We start from the raw sequence: 22,536 nt of genomic DNA, 5'->3' as shown, positions 1-22,536 counted from the left end.
GGTCATTGTCTTCCGTCATCGATGGACATTGCTCTTCTGTGCCTCCTGGTCACTTCAGAGTGCCATAGACTCTGACCCCTCTGCTTGCAGGTTCTTCTCGTCAACAATCCACCCTTGGATTCCACCAGACTCTTGAACCTTCTTCGCCAGCAGTATCTTTTTTGAAGTCCTTCATTGTGATCTACGGCGGTTTCAGACGTCACATCGCACCTGTGCACCAGGCTTCCCTGGTGTAGATATCCTGGTTCCAGGGGTATCTACGGGCGGGGTGACTCTCCAGCCTTTGTCTTCCACTGGGTTTCTTCAGGGACCACTGGGAAAGGTCCTTCTTCTTGTAAACTGCAACCACGACTTTCCCATTAACTTCTACACTGTTGTGTTCCCACTCTACATACGGCCTCCGTGGGCTTCCTAGGTACTTACCTTGGATGGTTCCTTTGGTCCCCAGCTCTTCTGCATCTCCTTGTCCAAGTCCCAACTTCGGTCGCACTTCGCATTTCACTTTCTTAGTATATGGTTTGGTCTCCACCTGGAGATCACTGTGCATTGTGCTCAATTACCTTTTGCAAGTGAAATATTGTGCATTTGTGTTGATATCTCCGATTAGGAAATATACCAATGTGTTACTGAGTGTTGTGTAATAGACATATTTGTACAACTACACTGTATGGTTCTTTTTCATTTAACCTACACTGCATTTTTATATCTAGTGAAACAAGCTGCTTCACACTCCTTCTGGACTAAGCCTGAAGGCTGCTCTCCACAGCTATCACTTCGAGCTCCTTCTAAGGGTGTCTAAGACCACTAAAACCACCATAAGGGTTGTCTGGATCAGTGCAAGGTGTGTCACTTAAATAAGTGTGCACCATATACATCGCCAGCCTCCTACACTGCACATGCCTGGTTTGGATTCCTGATGTACCATTTACCCGTAGGCAGCCACACAGCTCCTTCCTGCTTCAAACAACGCTGAAGCATGAAGCAGAAACTTTTAACCTGTGTAATCACAGGTAGCAGGTTTCAGTCTCTGCTACAGCACCCGGGGCTAACTTTAGCTGTGACCGGGCACTTAGACATGTCAGGCCCCTGAGTCCAGGGCTGAGACTTCATTAGCCCTAGAAAATCTCTCCAATGGCTGGTGCAAGGTGCTTTCGTGTGCCATAACACAGCGTCACGGGCTGCTGCTGAACCTAAAGGTCAGCATTTGTTTTTTATTATAACTGTGAATAAGTGAAAAATCTGTTATTCACTCTTGGTATAGAGCTTCGTGGTCTGGATGGAGGTGGTGTCCTCTTAGTAACAAATTTGTCAAGAGGTATACCGGCAGGCCACCTACCGGCATTCCTCTTGGTGATTGACCTGCTGGTGTATCTCTTGACGGCTGTGACTACAGAGGATACCACCTTCGTCTAGATCATAAAGCTCTAGTTCCCTAGAGTTCGGGAATCTTGATTCTTTGTTGAGCCCTACACTCTTTAATATTTATGTGGTGGAATTGGCACCACTGATGAGAAGTTTTAACCTAAGAAGTTTTAACCTGATCCCTACCTCCTATGCCGACAACACCCAGTTGGTGATCTCGACAATGGATAAGGACACCAATCACTCCTTAAAACTCCATGATTGTATGGTTTAAAGCCCAAGTTACCAAGGTCATGTCTTCCTTGTTCTTCACGATCAAAACCATAAGAAAAATTCTCCCATTCATTCCAAAACCTTCCAGAATGCTGGTCGTAATCTCTTTAGTCTTGTCTAAACCTCATTACTGCAATGGGTTATATATCTATGTGCAATCTACTCTCCTCAGAAAGTTACAGACAGTACAAAATGCCGCCTCAAGACTTATTCTGGATATACCTAAACCTCAGTCTGTTAGATCAGCAATTCAGGACCTTCCCTGGCTGCCAGTCGGTCAGCGGGTAAAGTTTAAGGCACTTTGCAGCGCCCACAAGGCACTTCACGAAGAAGGGCCAAAATTCCTATGTGACCTTTTTAGATGGTATTCCTCTAACGAACTGGGGAGGAGGAGTTTCAGTTACAATACCATCAAGCAATGGAATTCCCTTCCTCTATATTTTAGAAAAATTCCCTCCCTCTTGAGTTCAGAAAACGCCTGAAGACTTGGCTTTTCTAGAAGCAGTAGTCCATAGTACAGTATGTAGCACTGGAAGCGCCAAGACACCTAAGGGTATACGTGCGCTGTATACATTTAATTAACATAATATAACATGATTACCTGAGTTGTCAAGGTAGAATTCACATTCTGACCACTGCACTTCTCACTTACTTACTGTAAGGAGTAGAGATTGGGATCCCTTTTGGCCCTGATGAATGCCCCTGACCAGTATTGGCATGTATGTGGGCTGAAACATGTTGGCTTAACGTGGATGGCTGGGTCATTGTACAGGTTTACCACCCTCCTTGTAAGTTTTAGCTGTACATAAGGTACCCACTATTAAAGGTATAACTTGACAGTTACAGGGCAAGTAATATTTTCCTTTGGCATAACACATTATATGACACTTCTGCTGTATGGGTAAAGTTGTGAGCATTTTCAGCCTCTCAAGTGCAGCCCAGGGAATGAAAGTGCAGTCTTTTCAAGACCCAGCATTCCAAGAAGCCTTAGTTACCCTGATGTTTCCGATAAGATTCTGTGAGTCTTCTTTCCCCTTAAGGTATCTCTGCTTGTACTCTTTGAAAAGTGCAATTGAAAATGTATTTTTATTGTAGCTCATTTGCAGATTTGACTTAAGCTTTTTTGTTCGCATAACAATGCTTAAGTCGTCAACACATGTCAATCTTTTTAAAGGATGAGCTTGTGAATACTAGATGGTGACTTCCACATCAACACATTGTCACTGTGAAGAAAATGTGTTTATTGGTGATAACTATTATCAAAGGTGGAACAGAACCTCACATATCCTGCTCAAACATCACCTCATCAGATGTCACAGCTTTTAACGTCCACACATATCAGACCAAGTCACAAAATATCCTAGATAAGGTAAACGTAATCTGACTAAACTACTAAACTGGACAGACCTGAGATAAACTGAAGGTCTTAATTTGAATCTCTGAGCACCTCTTCTGGTGAACAGTGTATGGTGGAATAGCTGAGACGTTTGACATCAGAAACCATTGTTATCCATGTGAAAATGTGAGTTAATAAATAGTGATAGAAGCTAGAATTGATGGATGGTTGTGGCATATTGCATCTAGATTTACACATATACCATTGAGGTGTACCTTCGTGAGCACACCACTCCTAAAATCTGATATACAAGCACTATTGGTCAGTAAGGAATAATCACTTTCCCAGCTCCCTTTTATGTTCCATTGTAACTACTCCGATGTTATGCTTGTCCAAGTTGGGAAGTCCCTCTAGAGATTAATTTCACTGGGATGTGAAAGAGTAGCTGACCCTCAATTTATTATTATAAGCCTTTACCAATGTAAGGGAACCTTCACACTAAACATGGTTCCAATATTTTAAGTTAACCCAATGGGCAAAAGTTACCTGTAAGAGAATTCGGACCACATGGAAATGGACGCCCTTTAAAAAGTTAGCATGCTACAACAGTGGAATTAAAGTTTTGACCTCTGCAATTTGTAAGTTGTTGGTTGTTACACTAGCCTGCATACTTGCTCCTGCCGATGGCATGAAATTCAAATTCAGCTATGAACACATTTTCCAAAAATGGTTTGTTTGAAATTATGACTCCAGTAGCCGTAAGATGACGTTTGCCCTTCATATTCTGCAGTGTTGTCCATATGACTTGGAGTCCATTAAAATACTGAGAACCTGACTGGAATACAGAACATTTTCCTGAATGTTTTTTCTCTCATTTGATTTATTCAGGTGTTTGGGGAAGCGCCTTTTCCATCTTGTTTAACAGAGTACTTGGTGTATCCACGAAGTCCCAGGATACAGGATCTACAATGGAAGAAGAATTAGGTAACTGAATGTACAGTAATCAAAAAAGTGAATACTGGGCTAGTTTTCCCTTGGCATATGGAGGACGTTGGAGTTTTATGGGATGGTTTGACATCACTTGCATAAATGCATTCTCATTTTCAAACATGTTTCTGCAAGAACTAACACAACATTTTGATAATGTATCCTGTTGCAAAACAAAACCATGCTCCGGGGGCATTGCTTGTCATGAGTCAAAGGCTTCCAGTTACAAAGTTGGCATGTGGTGTTGCCAGTTCTTAAAGGTAATGCGGAGTCGAAAGACGAGGTTGGTTAAGTAGCTAGCAGCATGTGTTACATGCTTTCGCTGTACATAAGCCATTTTCTGTGCACCTCTTCCATCTTGCAAGTTCTGTTTCTGGTATTTAATAGATTGGCATTCCAGTGTAAAGCTTTTAGTATAGTGCCACAATGCACAGCTTGAAGACATTGCACATTCCACACAAGATGGAGGGGAACAATACCAGGGCACAAAAACGCAGTAACAAAATCACAGTGTACGTTTGTCATTTAGTAACATCCTTTGCAGGCAATCTTTTCTTCTTATTGTCCCCACTGGTTTCTCTTTGGCTACCTCCGTGCTGCTTTTAATTCATTTGTACCTCTTGTGTTCTCCTGCCCTCATCTCTAATTCTCTCGCCATCTCTACTTCTCAACTGGCTCAAATCTTACCAGTCTCCCCTTCATCACCCAGTGTTACGAACTCATTTCCACATTTGCTTTTGTTGTCCCACCATTGTCTCTTTGGGTTAGCTTTGATCTTTCACTTTTGTCCTTTGCTTACCTCCACCTCTCCCAGTCTTGATGTAACCACCTTCTCTTAATCCGGACCTTTTCAACTATTGTCTTGTGGTTTCGGTCCGTCCTACACTTCTGTCACCATTTACAGTCCAGGTAAGGTGACTGTCTCAACCAGTAAGTCCCAGGCTGCACTTCCGGATCCGTTTGGAAACATCCAAACCATTGATGACATGGCCGGAGAAAGGCTTGTTTCTACGCTCATTCAGACTGCTAAAAGTTAACTTTGCCATCTCTAACAAAGCATGGACATAAGCCAGTATCACCATGCGGAGGGCAAGGTTATCAGTGATGAAGATTTTTAGGGTCTTGCAGGCTATTCGGATTTAACTTAGCAGAGTAGGCTCAACCCCTAACTGCCTGGTTAAGTGGTATGACAAAACAATTGGGTCTCATGGAACGGGTCTGTCTAATCAAGCAATCTGTCTGTGTGCTTCTAGTCCCACTACAGGCCACTATCAGACAACCAGAACAGGGCCCAAAAGTTTCACATAAAAGGTAGTAGAGGCTCCTAAATTGTAGACCAAGGATTTAAGATTTCTATCAAAATGTTAGATTTGGCCTCACTAGTGGGCAAGGTAAACTCTTAATCTTACGTTGCTTTTTGAACTACTGAAGTATACGAAGAGACTTCCTCTGAAGGAGACAGAGTTGTAAGGCATGTACTCTTCAGGAGATGTATACAGACCACTTGCGGTTTATAAATCTAGGAAATGGCCCGCCACTGGTTCGTAAGAGTGGAAGAGAAGAGATTGTCAACCTCTTTAGTCATCATCTCCTGTATGACAGTAATCTTTATTCAAGGGATGTACAAACCACAATTAAATCAGGTTTGCAGGGTGATAGGATATTTTATGTAGATTTAATTATTTAAATTAACCCTTATTACAAGATAATTTTGCAACAAAAGGCTGCCAACAATGTGAAAATCTGAATGAATTGTGGTCAAGTGACAAGGTGTGATCGGACACAGTGAGTGCGTGATATATACAAGGTGGTTAAAATATATAGAAGTTCATAAGAGGCCAGGGTAAACACCAATACAATGACCCTGCTGCTCTAATCACTTTCAATGTTTTGCGAGCCGGCCTTGAACTAGACCAGGATATCGTCGACGTTTCAACCCTATACACGCAATATTAAAGCATCGGGCGGATCTTCATCAGGACTGGAGTGAGGGAGTGGAAGCCTAGCAATAACCGGAGGCAAGCCTGGTTAGCCTCAGGTCAGGGGGAGATGGCCCATCTGATAAATTCGAAGCAGATCTTGGGTTGAGTCAAAAATCAATTTGAAATTATCCGGGTGAGAATCTAAACGAACGCCTTTGGAAGTTTGAAGCAAGTCCCGGATTCAGAGCACACGGGCATTAGAGACTCCTGCCACGTTACCGCAGCAAGTCGACTTGATGCGGTAACGTGGCAGGAGTCTAACCAGGTGTAGTGAGCCCAGAAGAAAGGTCGTTGGGAAGGCGAGTTTAGTTGAACGGGGTCTTTACATTCCCTTATCAACCAGTCTGTCAACAATACAAAATAAATCAATATAACTGGAGAGTTATCGGCACTCTTCCTGAAGATTCTTCAGCTCCCAGGGTCTTCCTTCTAACGTCTTGGTCTTCCTCCTCTCTACTCCTCTCAAAGACCCAGGCGGTATTACTCCGGGATTCCCAGAAAGAAAAAAAATGAAACTAGGGCAAGGGTCAGTGGACTTGTGAATAAGGGATACGAAGGGAAGGTGGTGAGGGAGCACCCCAAAGTATAACCAGTGACTTCACGGCAGAGAGTGGGGAGTGAGCGTGTCGGGTTGGGAATGCTTTACACTGTGTACAGATTTGAGTAGCGGTAACGACTCAAGCGTCTGGTCTCTCCCGCCTCCCGAGCCAGCCCGCGAAGCGCTCCCGTACCTGGGATAGCCACGCTCCTCCGGGAGCGTGGCTCGGCGAACCGCCTTCTCGGTGGCCTCCAGGCTTTCTCTTCCGGTCCATCTCTTCCTCTGCAAGCTCCCAGCTCGATGGTCTTCTTGGGCGTACTGGAGACCCCTCCTGGTCTTTGGTCCTCGCTGTTCTGCTGTTTTCACCCTCCTCGCAATCACCGGAGAACACCCTCTCTGGCTTCCTGTTCCCTTTTCTTATTGGGCCATAGGTGATGACGTCCTCATCAGGGGCGGAGTCTGCTCTCAGCGTGTCCCAGTTAAAAGGACCCTCTTCGGTTTCGTTGAGCTCAAGCTGTGACGGCGAGAGCCATTCATCCTGTTGATGAAAAAACAGAGGAGCAGTGACCTCACGAGCCTCCCACCAGTCCTTTTCCTGTTTGATTGCCACCCCGGGTAGGTCCGCCCTGTTACACCAGGCTTGCCTCCGGTTATTGCTAGGCTGACACTCACTTTGTCACCGATCACACCTTGTCACTTGAACACAATTCACTCTGATTTTCACATTGTTGGCAGCTTTTTGTTGCAAAACTATCTTGTAATAAGGGTGCATTTAAATAATGAAATCTACATAAAATATTCTATCACCCTGCAAACCTGATTTAATTGTGGTTTCTACATCCCTCATGTAATTTGAATTCTTGTTGTGTGTTCCTTCTTAACTTCTACACAGGAAATAACTTGTTCTTAAAATTGAATTGTAATGAAAAGAAATATTGTGGTTATACCCGAAAGAACCACTGTACTTTTTGCATAACTATACCCAGGTTCTGAGGGACACAGGGTCACTCCATTGCCTATTGAGTGTAATCTTTATTCAGCATGATAAATGTAAGTTTCAAAACGTTTATCCACCTGGACACATCTCTGGGGCTTAGGGAGAGGCTGTGCCACAGGTTTGTAATCTAAACAAGCCTGAACATTTTCTTTTGCCACTTGGAGAATGTATGCCCACTTTGAGGGTTTGAAATGCAGTGCAAATTTCAACTCTAAGGGCATCTCTGGTTTTGATGTTGGAGACTTGGAGGGCAGTGAATTCGATGAAAGGATACCAAGCCTGTGGAAGTGGAGCCGAGTGGTTCTTCGGTCAGAGCCACTTGGATAGAAAAACACATAGTAATGGGTTTATCCTTGGGTAGTGGCCCAGAGGATAACGGTGCCATTGTGCAACTATCCAGCACCTAAAAGAGTTTGACCTGCATTACGAGTGGTCGAAAGCATTAGGAATTCCATATTCATATATAATTTCAAAATTGTTTCCAACAACTAGGAAAAGTCTGGAGTCATTCCCTGTTGGGAGACTTATCTGAAAGGTATCACTTTGGCACATCCCTGCGAGCATGGTAAAAAAATAGCTTGGTTTCCCACTCTGTGATAGCTTTTGGATATATCAATACATAGGGGTTGCAGGCTAAAGGGATCGTGTTCTGATCTCAAGCACCGCATGCAGATGTCATATGGATCCAACAAGGACATCTTCATAAAGCTATTGGAGCAATCCATGCCACTGGAAATCCTAGTAGTAGACGTTAGACCTAGGTGCTTTTGAAAGTGTAGGAGTTTTGTCAGTGAAGCACCAAGATAAGCCCTGGAGCCACATTAATGGATTGTGGTAGATGACCAATTAAGCTGAAGCTGCATTGGGCTTGAATGTTATTGATGGGGAAAAAAGTTTGCTGATCCAATCTAAACACTTGAGGACATTCATAAGGTGAGGAATCTGTAAGAAGATATAGTATCCACCAGAAATACTGTTACTGAAGGTGGGTAACTTTTTTCCATGATGGATACTTTAACCGGAGACTCCTCACATTTTGAATATTGCCAGACTGGATCCAGGTATGTTTTTCAACAATGCTTCACGCACACTGGTAGGTGAAGCTGCATGGCTCTGCGATGACTTCACACCGCCCCAGAGTTTATGGACTGGAAACGCATAGAAGCGCCCCATGTGCACACTGACGTCCATTCCTTTTACTTTCCATGCCCTTCCACATGAATTCTGAGCTCTGCTCCCAATTTTTTGGCGACTCCTGATTTATCAAATTGTGCCAGGAAGATATCTTTCCCTGTAGGAGGACTCCAGCTACACTGCCCCTGCAGGAAGCAATTGTTACATAACAGACCCACACAATTACCTCTTTGGTGCTTGGACACCGGTCATGACTCAAAGTTGAACAATAAGTGCGCTTTTATGCACCTGAGGGCAATCCATAAATGGGAGGCGAAGGCTTATGTTGCTGAACATAAAAGGAGGTTGTGCTATAAATCGCAATCCCACTGTAAATCGCAAGACATGTTCATGAGTTAAGGCCTACGCGAAGATTCCCATTACTACTTGAAGTCTTCAAGGTTGAAATCCGAAATGCACCATAAACAGAAGAAATTCAAACGAGACTCCTCTCTAAACTTGGTCACTCAATCTGGCAATAAATTACTAAGATGTCTCATGAAGGCTTAGGTGACCTCTGAGCCAGTTCTGCATTTGATCCTGGCTCGCCCACATTTCTTGGGTTTTTGTTGACCTCGCAACAAATAGTGGCCTTCAAGGAGGCAGTGCTGTAAATCTTCAGACACTTCTGGCTCCATCTGGAGTGTATTTCCCTCATGGAGCCACAGGTGTCCCCAGCTGCAACTCTGGCAAACATTTCCCTGACAATTACTGCCCCTCAAGCCCCATTTCGGGACTTGTACCAGAGCAGGTCTTGGCTTCAACTTAGGTCACAGGGTCTACTCCAGTTCATTTTGTGCCACGGCCGACTGCTGATACTAGATAAATTTGCAATGCTATAGTGTGTGTAGAGGCCTTCTTTTGTTTCGACTCCAGTGTGGACCAGGGCCTAACTAATGTCCCTCACAACACTAATGAGGATGAGGAGGTGGACAATCTGCTCTCCCCTCATTACATGGATGGAGGGCTGTACTTGGACTTACAAAATGCCAGTGGGCTGGATTCTTCACCAGAGACAGAGCTGGACCCATCACCTAGTTAAACAACAGAAAAAGGGCCTCCTTTTCCATAGTGTTGCGAATAGGAACAGAAGTACAACATTTGTAATTGCTTGCTCTGGATACTAATGCCAGTTTATAGACTAAAATTCTTCAGAAACATTTGGCTTCATCAGGTTCTTACAGACACTATCAAAGCCCCTTTGTCTACACCAATCACAGCCCCTGCGGGCAGCTGGTCTGTGGCCAGACAGCTCAAGCCAGCACATGGAGACCCTGGCTTTCTGATGAAACACTTAACAGCTGAAAGCCTTGTGGTGCAGGCATCCACAAGTACACGCCATCTGCATGATTTTTCTTCGACTGCCCTGCATCCCCTATCTTTTCACTCTATGAATGCCGTGTGTCTTCTGGGCAGGTACACCCATGCATTATGTTAGACGGCCAGCGAGATTGTGACGGCAGTTCCAGAGAACCTAAGGAACTCACATGTCCAAACAATCTCCAAGATGCACAAAATGCAGCAAAATGTGTTGCAGGCAGAACAAAACACTCCGCATAGGCCATGCTGTTGGCGCTGTCTTACCTTTCCTTCTCTGCCTCATATTCCCATATGCCAGGACAAATTTTGGCAGACGACGGTTCAGTCTTAATGTAGAAGGTCAACCTCCTGCAGTCCAAAGGCGCTATCGAGTGACTGACAGACTCTGAGCAGTGCAAAGGATGCTACTCTTGCTACTTCCTCAAATTAAAGGACGGAGGCCTCGGGTCTATATACTGAACCTTTAGCCATTTAAGTACAAAGAAAAATGCCAATGGGCTGCACACCAGAGTTTCCTCTCCGGCTGTCCAGATCTATCACGAAACAGCTCAGGACCTCATTTGGTGGCACACAAGTGCTGATCTGACATTTGGCAGGCCACTCCCCTTTCCCTACCCAGTACCTCTCCACTACAAGAAATACCACAATTCACAACCTTACGGCAAATTTGCATTCTGCCACATAAGCCCTGATGAAGTTACAAAAGCTTGTGTATTTGGGGAACGAAACACGTCTGTTTTTATGAACGATTATCGATTTTGAAATAAAGGAAGAAATTAATGAAATACAAAAGGGGGTGGTGATGGACGGAGCATTTGAACCAATCCAACACTCACACCCAGTCAAAAGATCTGGGTTTGATCCATCACCGTTCTTTAGCCCACTCTGCCACCCCAGTCCAGACATGGCTATATGCAAATCAGTCTGACCCTGTGCCTCATGGGAACAGTCCAGCCCGAACTGCCAAGCCATGCCTTCCCTGGACCGGAAACAAGCTTCCGAGGACCGGTTTCTGGCATTCCAGCCGTCTTCAGCCCGGCTTGCTTGAATCCAGTGGCAAAGTGAGCAAGGGACTCACGTCTGAGCATACCCTGCCACACTTATGGCGGCCAAAGCGGTACAAAAGGGGGTGGTGATGGACGGAGCATCTGAACCAATCAAACACTCACACCCAGTCAAAAGATCTGGGTTTGATCCATCACCGTTCTTAAGCCCACTCTGCCACCCCAGTTCAGACATGGCTATTTGCAAATCAGTCTGACCCTGTGCCTCATGGGAACAGTCCAGCCCGAACTGCCAAGCCATGCCTTCCCTGGACCGGAAACAAGCTTCCGAGGACCGGTTTCTGGCATTCCAGCCGTCTTCAGCCCGGCTTGCTTGAATCCAGTGGCAAAGTGAGCAAGGGACTCACGTCTGAGCATACCCTGCCACCGGTCCTCAGAAGCTTGTTTCCGGTCCAGAGAAGGCATGCCTTGGCAGTTCGGGCTGGACTGTTCCCATGAGGCACAGGGTCAGACTGATATGCATATAGCCGTGTCTGAACTGGGGTGGCAGAGTGGGCTAAAGAACGGTGATGGATCAAACCCAGATCTTTTGACTGGGTGTGAGTGTTTGATTGGTTCAGATGCTCTGTCCATCACCACCGCCTTTTGTACAGAAATAATGAAATGACAACAGACTAAAAATGTTCTGTTTGGTGCACCTCCTTATGTTTAATTTGCTTTGGGAATCTGTAACCAGCGGCACCAAAAGCTGACAGGTAATGGAGTATTGTGCACGATCATTTTAATACAGCAGCGGGGATATAGTGAGGTGCTAACCAATATGTTTGTCACCTTGTATCGTCTTCAGCTTATGCATCTTCACACAGTAGTTTACTCAGGAAAGGTTATTGTGGGATATAATCAGTCTGTTATAGATGCAAACGGAACAATTTGTGGATAGAATGCTGAACAATGTCAAACACTCACCTCCAGAGAGATCTGGGCCTAAATTCATTGTTATTTTTCTCAGCACTCTATTCCAGTTTGGACCCAGTCATATGCAAATCGGTCTCGACTCTGCTCCCCATGGGAAGAGTCAAGCCCGAACTGCCAGTCCAGGTCCTTCTTGGACCTGAAACAAGCATCCTAGGACCAGTTTCAAGGTATCACCCTCATCAGCTAGGATAGCATGAATCCAGTGGCATGGATTGCACAGGACTCCTATCTGGGGATACCTGTCCCACTCAAGGTGACAAATGCACAAAGAGCAATTGATGGACAGAATGCTGAACGACGTCACGCACTCAACCCCAGTCAGAGATGTGAGCCTAAAACCATGTTTTTTTGATCGCCATTCTAGTTTGGACCCAGCCATATGGAAATCAGTCTTGACCCTTTTCCCCATGGGAACAGCTAGCCGGAACTCCTAGGCCAGGTCTTCCCTGGACTGAAAACAACCATCCTTGGACTTGTTCCAATAACGGCTGCCGAAGCTGGAGCTGCTTAATGCAAGCTCCTGGGCTTGGGATTCCAATTCTGGGTATATCCCTGCTAATTCCTCGCCATCCTCCCTCCCAAGTGGCATCATCTCCCTAAAGAGGATACAGGAAACATAGGATTGACACTGGCTCTACTTACAGCTGATCCTGAGATTCTTCCCCTCGATGCTTTGATTCCGTGGAGAAACTTGTCCTGCCTCATGGAGCTGTCTGCTGACCTGTAGAGATCACTAGTAGGCCGGCCGTATTTACCCCTTGCTGCTTGCGGACCTCTGCTACGGATCTGTTGGCTTCTGCTGTGTGGCACTTCTGAGCGAACTGATCGGCCTGCTTCGCCTTCTGGCGTGGAGCTGGCTGCGGACCCGTGGGGAGCAATGGTTCTTGGGCGGTCGTTCCTCTGTGCGGTCCTTTGGGGCAGATCCATTGGCTCTTACCCTGTTGCTCGCGCAAAGTTGATCTACCAGCTTCCACACCGCTGTTGGAAGTGCCGGAGTCTCCATAACGTATGAGGAAGCGCTCTGCCTTCCTGGGATGTCCTTGCGGCCTGGGATTGATGCAACCATTGGAACTAGTGAGCTTTCCACAGCAGGCTTCTTACTTTCTATGTTCGGCCCTCTCACCATTCTCAAGGCTCCTTAAGTAGATGCCTGCCTGCTTGTTTGCTGGCATTTGAGCCTGGTTTTGGGTGCGGAATTGTGCCGGTCTTACGTGCTCCTGGCGGTGGCACTGGGAGTGCCTCATGCTCTGCCATTTGAGCGTTCACGGGAATCTGGCGGAGCAGACTCCTCTCCAGGTGAGCTGGTGCGGTTGGTGGTGGGAATGCGGGCTGCGCACATGACTGAATTGCAGGGTGCTAAGAGAGCTCTGATGGCTTATGAGTAGGATCTATTCAGGGGTCTAGCTACATATGGAGGTCCTGGCTGATAGGGCCAGGGTGCGCTCTCTTTGGCTGTGGATTACCTGTTCCCCTCAACCACTGTTTGGTCCTGTCCCACCACGCTATGGTCACTGGCCCTTTTTTTTTTTTTTTTTTTATTTAAAGACCTTTATTGTACAGTTTGTAAATGACACAGCATATAGCCTACAACCCCTTTGGGCCGGCTGCATTGAGCATGGTGCCTGTATAACGGTGTCAGGGTAACACAGCCATTTAGCCGACAACCCTGGGGTCCGGCGGCAGGATAAAGTGGAACTTGTGCATATCATGCATAGCATATCACATAAAATACACAGGTCTATGGCGTTTGTTTTTATGGGTTGATGTTACGTAGGTATCGCAGAAATGTGATCAGCAGTCTTAAATCATGAACATCTATGGATAATAACCATGGCAACATTAAACAGCAAAGATGGAAAAATGAAAATCCTACATCAGTCGCATTCGACACAGTGTTATAGTGAATAGTTGGGGCCATGGTGAGTTGCACCAAGACAAATGAGTAGGTGCTTGTATTAACATTACCAGGAAGGGACCGTTAGAGCCACAGCTGGTGTGTCAGGCGTCCCGGCATGTGCATCACCCTCCCGTGTTGGTGATGCTACTAGGGAAATCAGGGTTAGTAGTTGCAACGTAGGACAGCCTGCGTATCCCAGGGTAACGCTTTCCTCGGTCATACCCCACAGTCAGCGTGTAACGTGCCATGCAACATGTGGGTTCAAAGGGAACAGTAAGTGTCGGTGTAGGTGCGAATACCCATATCGCCCATGCGGAATGTACTGTGTCTTACCAACAGCAAACAATGTCCTGGTTTCGAAACATAACCAACGTATAAACAAGGTCGTGAACTGTATCAGGGAGAGGTGGGGGGGAAAGGAACTAATAAGGGGTTGAGGCGTCCGGTTGGGTGGAAATAGGGGTGGGGAGTTGCAATAAGAGGGAGGGTCTGACAATATGAGATCGAGACAAGGTTAGAGCGTATAGGAGGCGCGAGGAGGGCCAATGCAAGAGCGCATGTGCGGTGTCTCTATAGTGCGGCAATGACGCCAGCTTCATGTAGGGCACGGGACGGGGTTCCCGCCTCGGGAGAGGCAAAGGAGGGGAAAAGCCACACAGCTGTGTCAGGTGGGCAATGAGAGGCTAATAAGCTCAAGTATAAGGGGCGACAGGTGTGGCATGACGCGCGTGTATGTGTCGCGGCTGCAAGGCAGGTGCGTAAGTCGTAGCACGGGCTTTGTCCTAGGAGGGGGAAGGAGACGATGGGCACACAAAGGCATCACTGTGTCCTGTGTCAGTAGGATGGTTCGGGTGGAAACCACCTCAGGTGATTCCCTGTTCCAGACTCGCTTGTTGAAAGGACGTCAGGATGTCATCCCAGAGCTGTGCGATGGAGAATTTCCTGAGTCCCGCCGTTTCCTCTCGGTGCAATACTGTGCTTACTGCCTGCGCCCAATTAGTAAAGGACGCGTACCAATGCTTGATATGGGGGGTTCACTGGCCTTCCAGCGTTTAGTGAGTAGGCGTTTAGCCGTAATTAGTCCCAGGTCCCAAAATCTAGTCGGCACTTTGTTTAATTTAGTTCGTTTATAGAGCCCCAAGATGCAGGCTTCCCACGCGTGTGGTACGGTTTCGTTAGTGCATTGCGTTAGCAGCGCTGTGATCGCGTCCCAGTATGACTGGATGTTGGGGCAGAGCTAGAGCATATGTAAAAAGTCAGTGCCAACTAGGGAACAGCGCTGACCGGCAGTATCGGTGACTGAGAAATATCTGTTGATTTTGTCGGGTGATAGATAAGCGCAGTGTAATATGTAAAATTGTATGACTTTGAAACGGGGGTTGCGCAGGACATTAGTCGGGCCAGCCAGCACCATTGCCCATTCACTGTCGGACCAATCCCTTCCCCTATCCATCGCCCACTTGTCTCTCAGCTGTACGGTGGAGTGTTGCGTGTGGGTCAGAAGGGCCTGCGCCAACCAATGTACTATGTGGGCGCCATTGCCCATGACATGCAAGTATTGCATGAAGTGGTGCATTGGCAGCTCCTCGGACATATGGCCCCAGGCAGCCGTCAGCATGCGTATCAGGGACGCAAGCAATAGGAATTGCCCAGCCGGTAGGCCCGTGCTCGTGGCGAGGTTTGCGAAGGTAAGCAGAGCACCGTCTGCGTAAAGGTCTCCCAGCGTCTCCACACCCGCCCGTACCCAACTCTCCAGCAGTGATTCAGTCAACACCCTAGCGTCCCTGGGAGTGCCCAGCAGGGGTAGCGTTGGGGCGTACGGCGTCGTCGCACTGGTGAGCCGCAGGCAGCGCAGGAAGCATCTGCGCGCCACTGCCAGATGTAACTGGGATGGGCGGGGGGTCCGGGTCAGAGGATGGAATAAAGTGCAGACCTGTGTTTAAGTCCAGGCGATAGCGTCCGTGGCAGTATCTTCCAGGTTCCTGCCGCTCAACCATCCCGACACCCATTGTAGCTGTGCCGCCAGATAGTACAGCTCCATGTTAGGGACCGCAAGGCCTACCAGTTCGGTGGGCACATACAACTTTACCAGCGCCACACGGGGCCGGCCTGTATTCCAGATAAGGCCACGTAGCATGACCTCTAGGTTGCGGAACACCCTGGTGGGGACATAAGTCGGGATATTAGCAAAGTAATATAGCCGTGGTAGGGCTATCATTTTTGTCAGCGCCACGCGGCTGGGCACGTTCAAGGGTAGAGTTTTCCAAAAGTTTATTTGCGCGCAAATCGTGGCGATCGCTCGCATCAAATTCCCATCTAATATGTCCGAGGGGTTCCGGTATATGTGGATTCCCAAATACCGAAATGTAGTTGGGTACCACTGCAGCCGTTCGCCGCCGAGTCGGACATCGCTCTCAGGCGTGTCCGAGTTAAAGGGGTAGGCTCCTGACTTGGACCAGTTGACTCGCAACCCAGACATATCTTCAAATGTCTGGAATATGTCAGCGAGAGGTCCCGGGATAGAGGTCAAATCCCTGACATATAAGAGCAGGTCGTCCGCGTAAAGCGAGATCACATGGATACCATCCGCCATCGGGATTCCCCACTCCTCCCCCTGTGTTCGCAGGATCGTGGCAAGAGGTTCCATGGCTAGGGAAAACAGCAGAGGTGACAGGGGGCAGCCCTGTCTAGTGCCCCTCCGCACTCGGACAGGATCAGAAAGTAGTTTGCCTGTGCGCACGCGGACCGTGGGCCTTTGATACAGCAAGTCAACCATGTCCGTGTAGCCACTCCCCAGGTCGTATTTCTCCATTACCGCTTTTAGATATGGCCATTCTACAGGATCGAATGCCTTTTCGAGGTCCAGTACTAGGCAGCCCGCTTGCGGCCAGTGCCTAGTGGCGTATTCTTGTACTCAAAACAATCTACGGATGTTGTAAGAGGTGTGGCGTGTTGGAACAAAGCCGTTCTGGTCATGGTGCACCAGAGCCGGGACCAATGGAGCTAGCCGCTGGGCTAGGGTAGAGGCAAGTATTTTATAATCCGTGTTCCCGAGGGCCAAGGGGCGATAAGAGCCCATGTGGGTGCCATCCCTGCCAGGTTTAAGTATGGAGATAAGAGTGGCCTCATTGAGTGTGGGGGGGAAGGGAAGAGTCCTCCGCAGCCGCAGTATACATTTTCAGCAGCTCGGGAATGAGGATATCTGAAAGAAACAGGTTAGTATTAGATTCCTTACCTTAGAATATCCCCAGGCGTCAGTCCGGATCCGGAAACTTTTGCGTAGCAGTACCCCTGCGCGTCGGTAGGCGTCGTCTGCAGGCGTCCCCTGCGGCTCCGCGTCGTGCGCCGTGATGACGTCGCTGGAGTATATAGACGCCGCCTCCGCGCGCTGACGTCAGTTCTTCTTTTTTCCGCGCCAGTTAGCGCAGATCCGAAGAGCAGTACTCCGGTCTTTTGACCAAGTGTTTGTTAACTTTCAATCTTTCTACGGTGCCGGTAGGATGCCTGGGTTTAAGAGTTGCGACGAGTGCGACCGCATGATGTCGGTCACCGACCACCATCGACTCTGCCTCCGGTGTCTGGGCGCGGACCACGACGTGGAGTCCTGCGTCGACTGTCGGGCCTTGACTGGTAAAGCTAGGCGGGAGCGGTCCCGCAAGCTTCTCGAGCTCCGAGTGTCGGCCCCGCGTCGAGAGCGGTCCCGGTCCGGTCGGAGGTCGAGGGAGCGGTCGAGGGAACGATCGCGGAGCCGCCATGAGCGCTCCGGGAGTCGCCACCATTCCTCCGGTTCGTCAGGTAAGCATCACAAGAGGTCGGGGCGTCGTCATCGCACCCCCGACTCCCCCCGACGCCCGCGTGATGCGGCCGGGGGCTCGGGTGGCCCCACCCCCGCGTGGGTCGTCGGCCCCGTCTACCCCATACCCGTCGGTCCCTGGGGAAGGCGCGTCGCGCGAGGAGATTGAGGAGTTCCTCATGGCTATGAGGGCGAGGTCTCCTCCGGCGGGGCCTATGGCGCCTGCGGGCCCGTCGGTCCCGTCTGGGGGCCCGAGCGGTTCGGGTGCTCCTGCCTCGACGCCGCCGGTGGCTCCGGCCCCGGCGCCGCTGGGCCCCTCAGGTTCGTCGCCGGCTGGTCTACCGGCCTCTCCGGCGTCGGTTCCTTTGGGCCAACCCGTGGTACCGCCTCCGCGCGGCGCAGTGACTCCGCCGTCGGTTCCGGCCGGCGTCGGGTCCCCGGCGCCGCGCGGCGCCACCCCCATTCCCCCTCTGACTCCTGACGCGGAGTCGGACCGGCGTCGTCCGACGCCGGATCCGGCGCCGATGGGGCCCATTGACCCCGAAGTCTATATCGTCGACCCAGACTACGGCGATGAGGACGAGTATGGAGAGGGTTGGGAGGGGTCTGAGGACCCTTTATCCCGTGCCTGCCAGTATGATGTGGACTGGGTAGGTGACTTGGGTGATGCCAGTGGTCTGGACGAGTCGCCCAACACTGGGTTTGTCTCGCCGACCCCTGTGGCGTCGGAGGCGGGGGCTGCCTATTCGGTGGTCCTGCTGAGGGCTGCCAAGACCTTGGGCCTTGAGCTCCCCGTCGCTAAGGTCAAACCAAACATTCTGACCGAAGTGTTTAAACCGCAGTCATGCCCTCAGGAGCCTCTGCTGCCGTTTAATGAGGCTCTGACGGATGTCCTTTTGGGCACCTGGTCTAGGCCCGCTTCCGGTGCACCGGTTGACCGAAACGTTGCCAGGCGTCACCGTCCGTGTTCGGACGACCCTGCCTTCCTCTCCACCCATCCCTCCCCGGAGAGTCTGGTGATCCAGGCCTCCACTTTGCAGTCCGCATTTCCATCGGCCCCGCCCGATCGGGAATCAAAGCGGTATGACCAATTTGGGAAAAAGGTCTTTTCCTCTTTGAGCGCTGGACTGCGGTCTTGTAATACCGCATGGCTCTTGGGCCGCTACACCCACTCCCTGTGGGATACGGTCGCGGAGTGTTTGCCGCAATGCCCGCAGGAAGTGCGGGACAAGCTCAACCAGGCCTTGGTTGAGGGCCGGGATGCGGCGAGGTACTCGATCCGGTGTGGTCTTGACACGACCGACTCGCTGGGACGGGCTATGTCCACGACTGTGGCGATTCGGCGCCATGCTTGGCTGAGATCTGCCAACTTCTCACCGGACGTCCAGAATGCCCTCATGGACATGCCATTTGATGGCAGTCGCCTGTTTGGTGACAAGGCGGACCACGCGCTGGAGCGCTTCAAGGACTCCAGGGTCACGGCCAAGTCCTTGGGTCTTTCGACCCAGCGCCAGCAGACGGGTTCGTTTCGCCCCTTTCGTGGCCAAGGAAGGGGCGGTCCCACACGTGCTGCCAGCCACGCGCCGCAGAACGCTCCCCAGCGCGGTGGCGGCCGTGGATTCCGCCGTGGTGGCGGTAGAGGGCAGCGGCGAGGTCAGTCCACACCTCCCCCCGCTGCAGCCTCCAAGTCTTCCTAGTCCGAGCTTTCGGACTCACGTGACGCCAGTGGGTGGCAGGGTTCGCCATCACCACTCCCGCTGGCGCGCGATTACATCGGACGGGTGGGTGCTGCAGCTCGTCCGAAGGGGCTACTCCCTCCCCTTCGAGTCCACTCCTCCAGCCATGCCACCGCAGAACCACCGTGTGTCGGGGGACCACTTGACACTTCTGCAGGAGGAAGTTACGGCCCTCTTGGCCAAGGGGGCCATCGAGCGCGTTCCTGGGCCAGAAGTAGGGTGTGGTTGCTACTCCCACTACTTTCTGGTGCCCAAGAAGGACAAAGGAGGCCTGCGTCCTATCTTGGACCTACGGAACGTCAACGGCTTCCTCCGGAAGGAGAAGTTCAAGATGTTGACTTTGGCTCAGGTCTTGGCTGCTCTAGACCCACAAGACTGGATGGTAGCGTTGGACTTGCAGGATGCGTATTTTCACATCCCCGTCCTGCCGGCCCACCGGCGTTACCTGCGGTTCACGGTAGGCCACGAGCACTTTTAGTTTATCGTGCTCCCATTCGGCCTTACCAACGCCCCACGGGTGTTCACGAAAGTGATGGCGGTGGTCGCAGCTCATCTGCGCCGGTTAGGGGTTTCAGTCTTCCCCTACCTCGACGACTGGTTGTTGAAGGCGGGCTCGCCCCAGACAGTCGTCCACCACCTCCAGATGACGGCAGACCTCCTGCACGTGCTGGGGTTTTCCATCAACGTGCCGAAATCACACCTGTGTCCCTCTCAAAAGCTCCTTTTCATCGGAGCGGTTCTCGACTCGGCGCATTTTCGGGTTTATCCTCCGGAACGGCGGGTCCGGGATATTCAGGCTCTGATTCCCATCTTTCAGCCGTTATCCCGGGTTTCGGTCAGGTTGACGCTGCGGCTTCTGGGGCTGATGGCCTCCTGCATCCTTCTGGTGCATCACGCCAGATGGCGGATGCGGGCTCTGCAGTGGGACCTGAAGTTTCAGTGGGCCCAGCATCAGGGCAACCTGTCCGACCATGTCCTGATCTCGGAGGGCACTGCGAGACAGTTGCAGTGGTGGCTTACGGACCGCGATTGGGTCAGAGGCAGATCCCTCTCCCTTCCCCAACCGGAGCACGTAGTTGTGACGGACGCGTCCCTCCAGGGCTGGGGAGGCCACTTGGGAGAGGCAGAGATCAGAGGCATCTGGTCTCCGGCGGAGTCCCGGCTCCATATCAACATGTTGGAGCTGCGGGCGATTCGCCTAGCACTGAAGGCATTCCTCCCCTTTGTCAACGGGAGTGTAGTGCAGGTGTTCACGGACAACACCACCGCCATGTGGTACTGCAACAAACAGGGCGGTGTGGGGTCGTGGACCCTTTGCCAGGAGGCTCTGCGTCTCTGGCAATGGCTGGAACGTCAGGGCGTGACTCTGACGGTTCAACACCTGGCAGGTTCTCTGAACGCCAGGGCGGACGAACTCAGCCGTCGGTGCTCGGTTGATCACGAATGGCGTCTGAACTCGGACGTGGCGAGAGGCCTCTTTCAGCAATGGGGAGAGCCTTGGTTAGATCTATTCGCCACAGAAGAGAACGCGCAATGTCATCAGTTCTGCGCGTTGGAGTTTCCAAGGCGGCACTCGCTCGGCGACGCCTTTCGGCGCGAGTGGAGTTGCGGTCTGTTGTACGCCTTTCCGCCTATACCACTTCTGCCCAGAGTGCTGAAGAAGATCAGGCGCGACCGGGCCCAAGTTATCCTTGTGGCTCCGGACTGGGCTCGAAGATACTGGTATCCCGAGCTACTCAGCATGACAGTCGGTCCCTCGATCCGCCTGCCCCTTCAGGAGGACCTTCTGTCGCAGCAGCAGGGGACGGTCCTCCACCCGAACCTGTCCAGTCTCCACCTCCATGCTTGGAGATTGAGCGGCGACAGTTGAGGCCATTTGACTTGCCTCCTGAAGTCTGTGATGTAATTCTGGCAGCCAGGCGTCCCTCCACAAAGTCGGTATACGCCTGCCGGTGGAACAGATTTGTGGCATGGTGCACAGCAAAGGCTGTGGATCCCCTTTCTGCCCCTCTGTCTGAGGTTCTCCTCTTCCTTCTTTCCCTTGCCCAGCAGGGCTCTGCTCTGGGCACTATCAAGGGCTATCTTTCTGCCCTTTCCGCCTTCTTGAGGCTACCTGATCAGCCATCTTTATTCAAGTCCCCTATTGTGTTAAGATTCTTAAAGGGCATCACGCACATGTATCCACCTGCTCCGTTCGTGATGCCTCAGTGGGACTTGAACCTGGTTCTGACATTCCTGATGTGTGCTCCCTTTGAGCCCCTTCATTCCTGTCCTCTCCGTCTTCTCACTTTAAAGACGGCCTTCCTGGTTGCCATCACCTCTGCCAGGAGAGTGAGTGAGCTCCAGGCTCTTTCTGTTAAACCTCCTTTCCTGTCTGTTCATCCTGACAAGGTGGTTCTTCGGACTAGACCTTCTTTCCTGCCCAAGGTAGTCTCTGCTTTTCACATTGGGCAGTCCATCACCTTGCCCTCCTTCTTCCCGCCTCCGCATCCTTCAAAGGATGAAGAGCGGCTCCATCGTCTGGACCCAAAACGTGCGCTTTCATTTTACATGGATCGCACACGCCAGTTCCGGGTGGATGACCAACTGTTTGTTGGCTACGTGGGTGAGAAGAAGGGAAGGGCGGTACAGAAACGAACCATCTCTCGGTGGGTCGTCCTGTGCATCAAAGCATGCTACTCTTTGGCTCGGAAGGAGCCTCCTGTTGGGCTGAGGGCCCATTCCACTCGGGCTACGGCGGCTTCTACTGCCCTGGGCCGGGGAGTCCCCTTGCAGGACATTTGCCAGGCGGCTACGTGGGCCTCGCTGCACACCTTTGCGAGGCACTACTGCCTGGACAGTCAAGTCCGGAGGGACGGCTTCTTTGGCCGTTCGTGTTAGGGGTGTTACTGGTCGTCTTAAATAGGTTCCGATTCAGAATTGATGCAGTATATATATATAATGTATTTAATAGTTAAATGTAGTTTATTTATTTTATTTATGTATTATTTCATGTATAGTTTCATTTTTAAAAAACTCTTTAGAAATATATCTTTAATAATTGCATTTAGCAATGCTTGTTAGTTTTTCAATTCAGTGAGGTATTACATCTAAGATTGTGCGCTCATGAGAGACAGGCTCGTGACTGCCCTCGCGCTAGATTAGATGTAGAGAGAGCCTCGCG

General features: G+C 50.2%; 1 protein-coding gene across 1 annotated transcript in view; it reads left to right on the top strand.

The window, feature by feature from the left end:
- Positions 1-22,536, top strand: part of PLA2G4A (phospholipase A2 group IVA) — an 875,644-nt gene that overhangs the window by 594,386 nt on the left and 258,722 nt on the right. The window contains exon 12 of the mRNA XM_078642541.1: positions 3,860-3,955. Within this exon, the coding sequence (XP_078498667.1) occupies positions 3,860-3,955 (96 nt within the window). The remainder of the gene's footprint in view (positions 1-3,859; positions 3,956-22,536) is intronic.

Source organism: Lissotriton helveticus, chromosome 1_1 (assembly GCF_964261635.1).
Source record: "Lissotriton helveticus chromosome 1_1, aLisHel1.1, whole genome shotgun sequence".
NCBI classification, from domain to species: Eukaryota; Metazoa; Chordata; class Amphibia; order Caudata; family Salamandridae; genus Lissotriton; species Lissotriton helveticus.
This window is presented reverse-complemented; position numbering and strand designations above follow the sequence as displayed.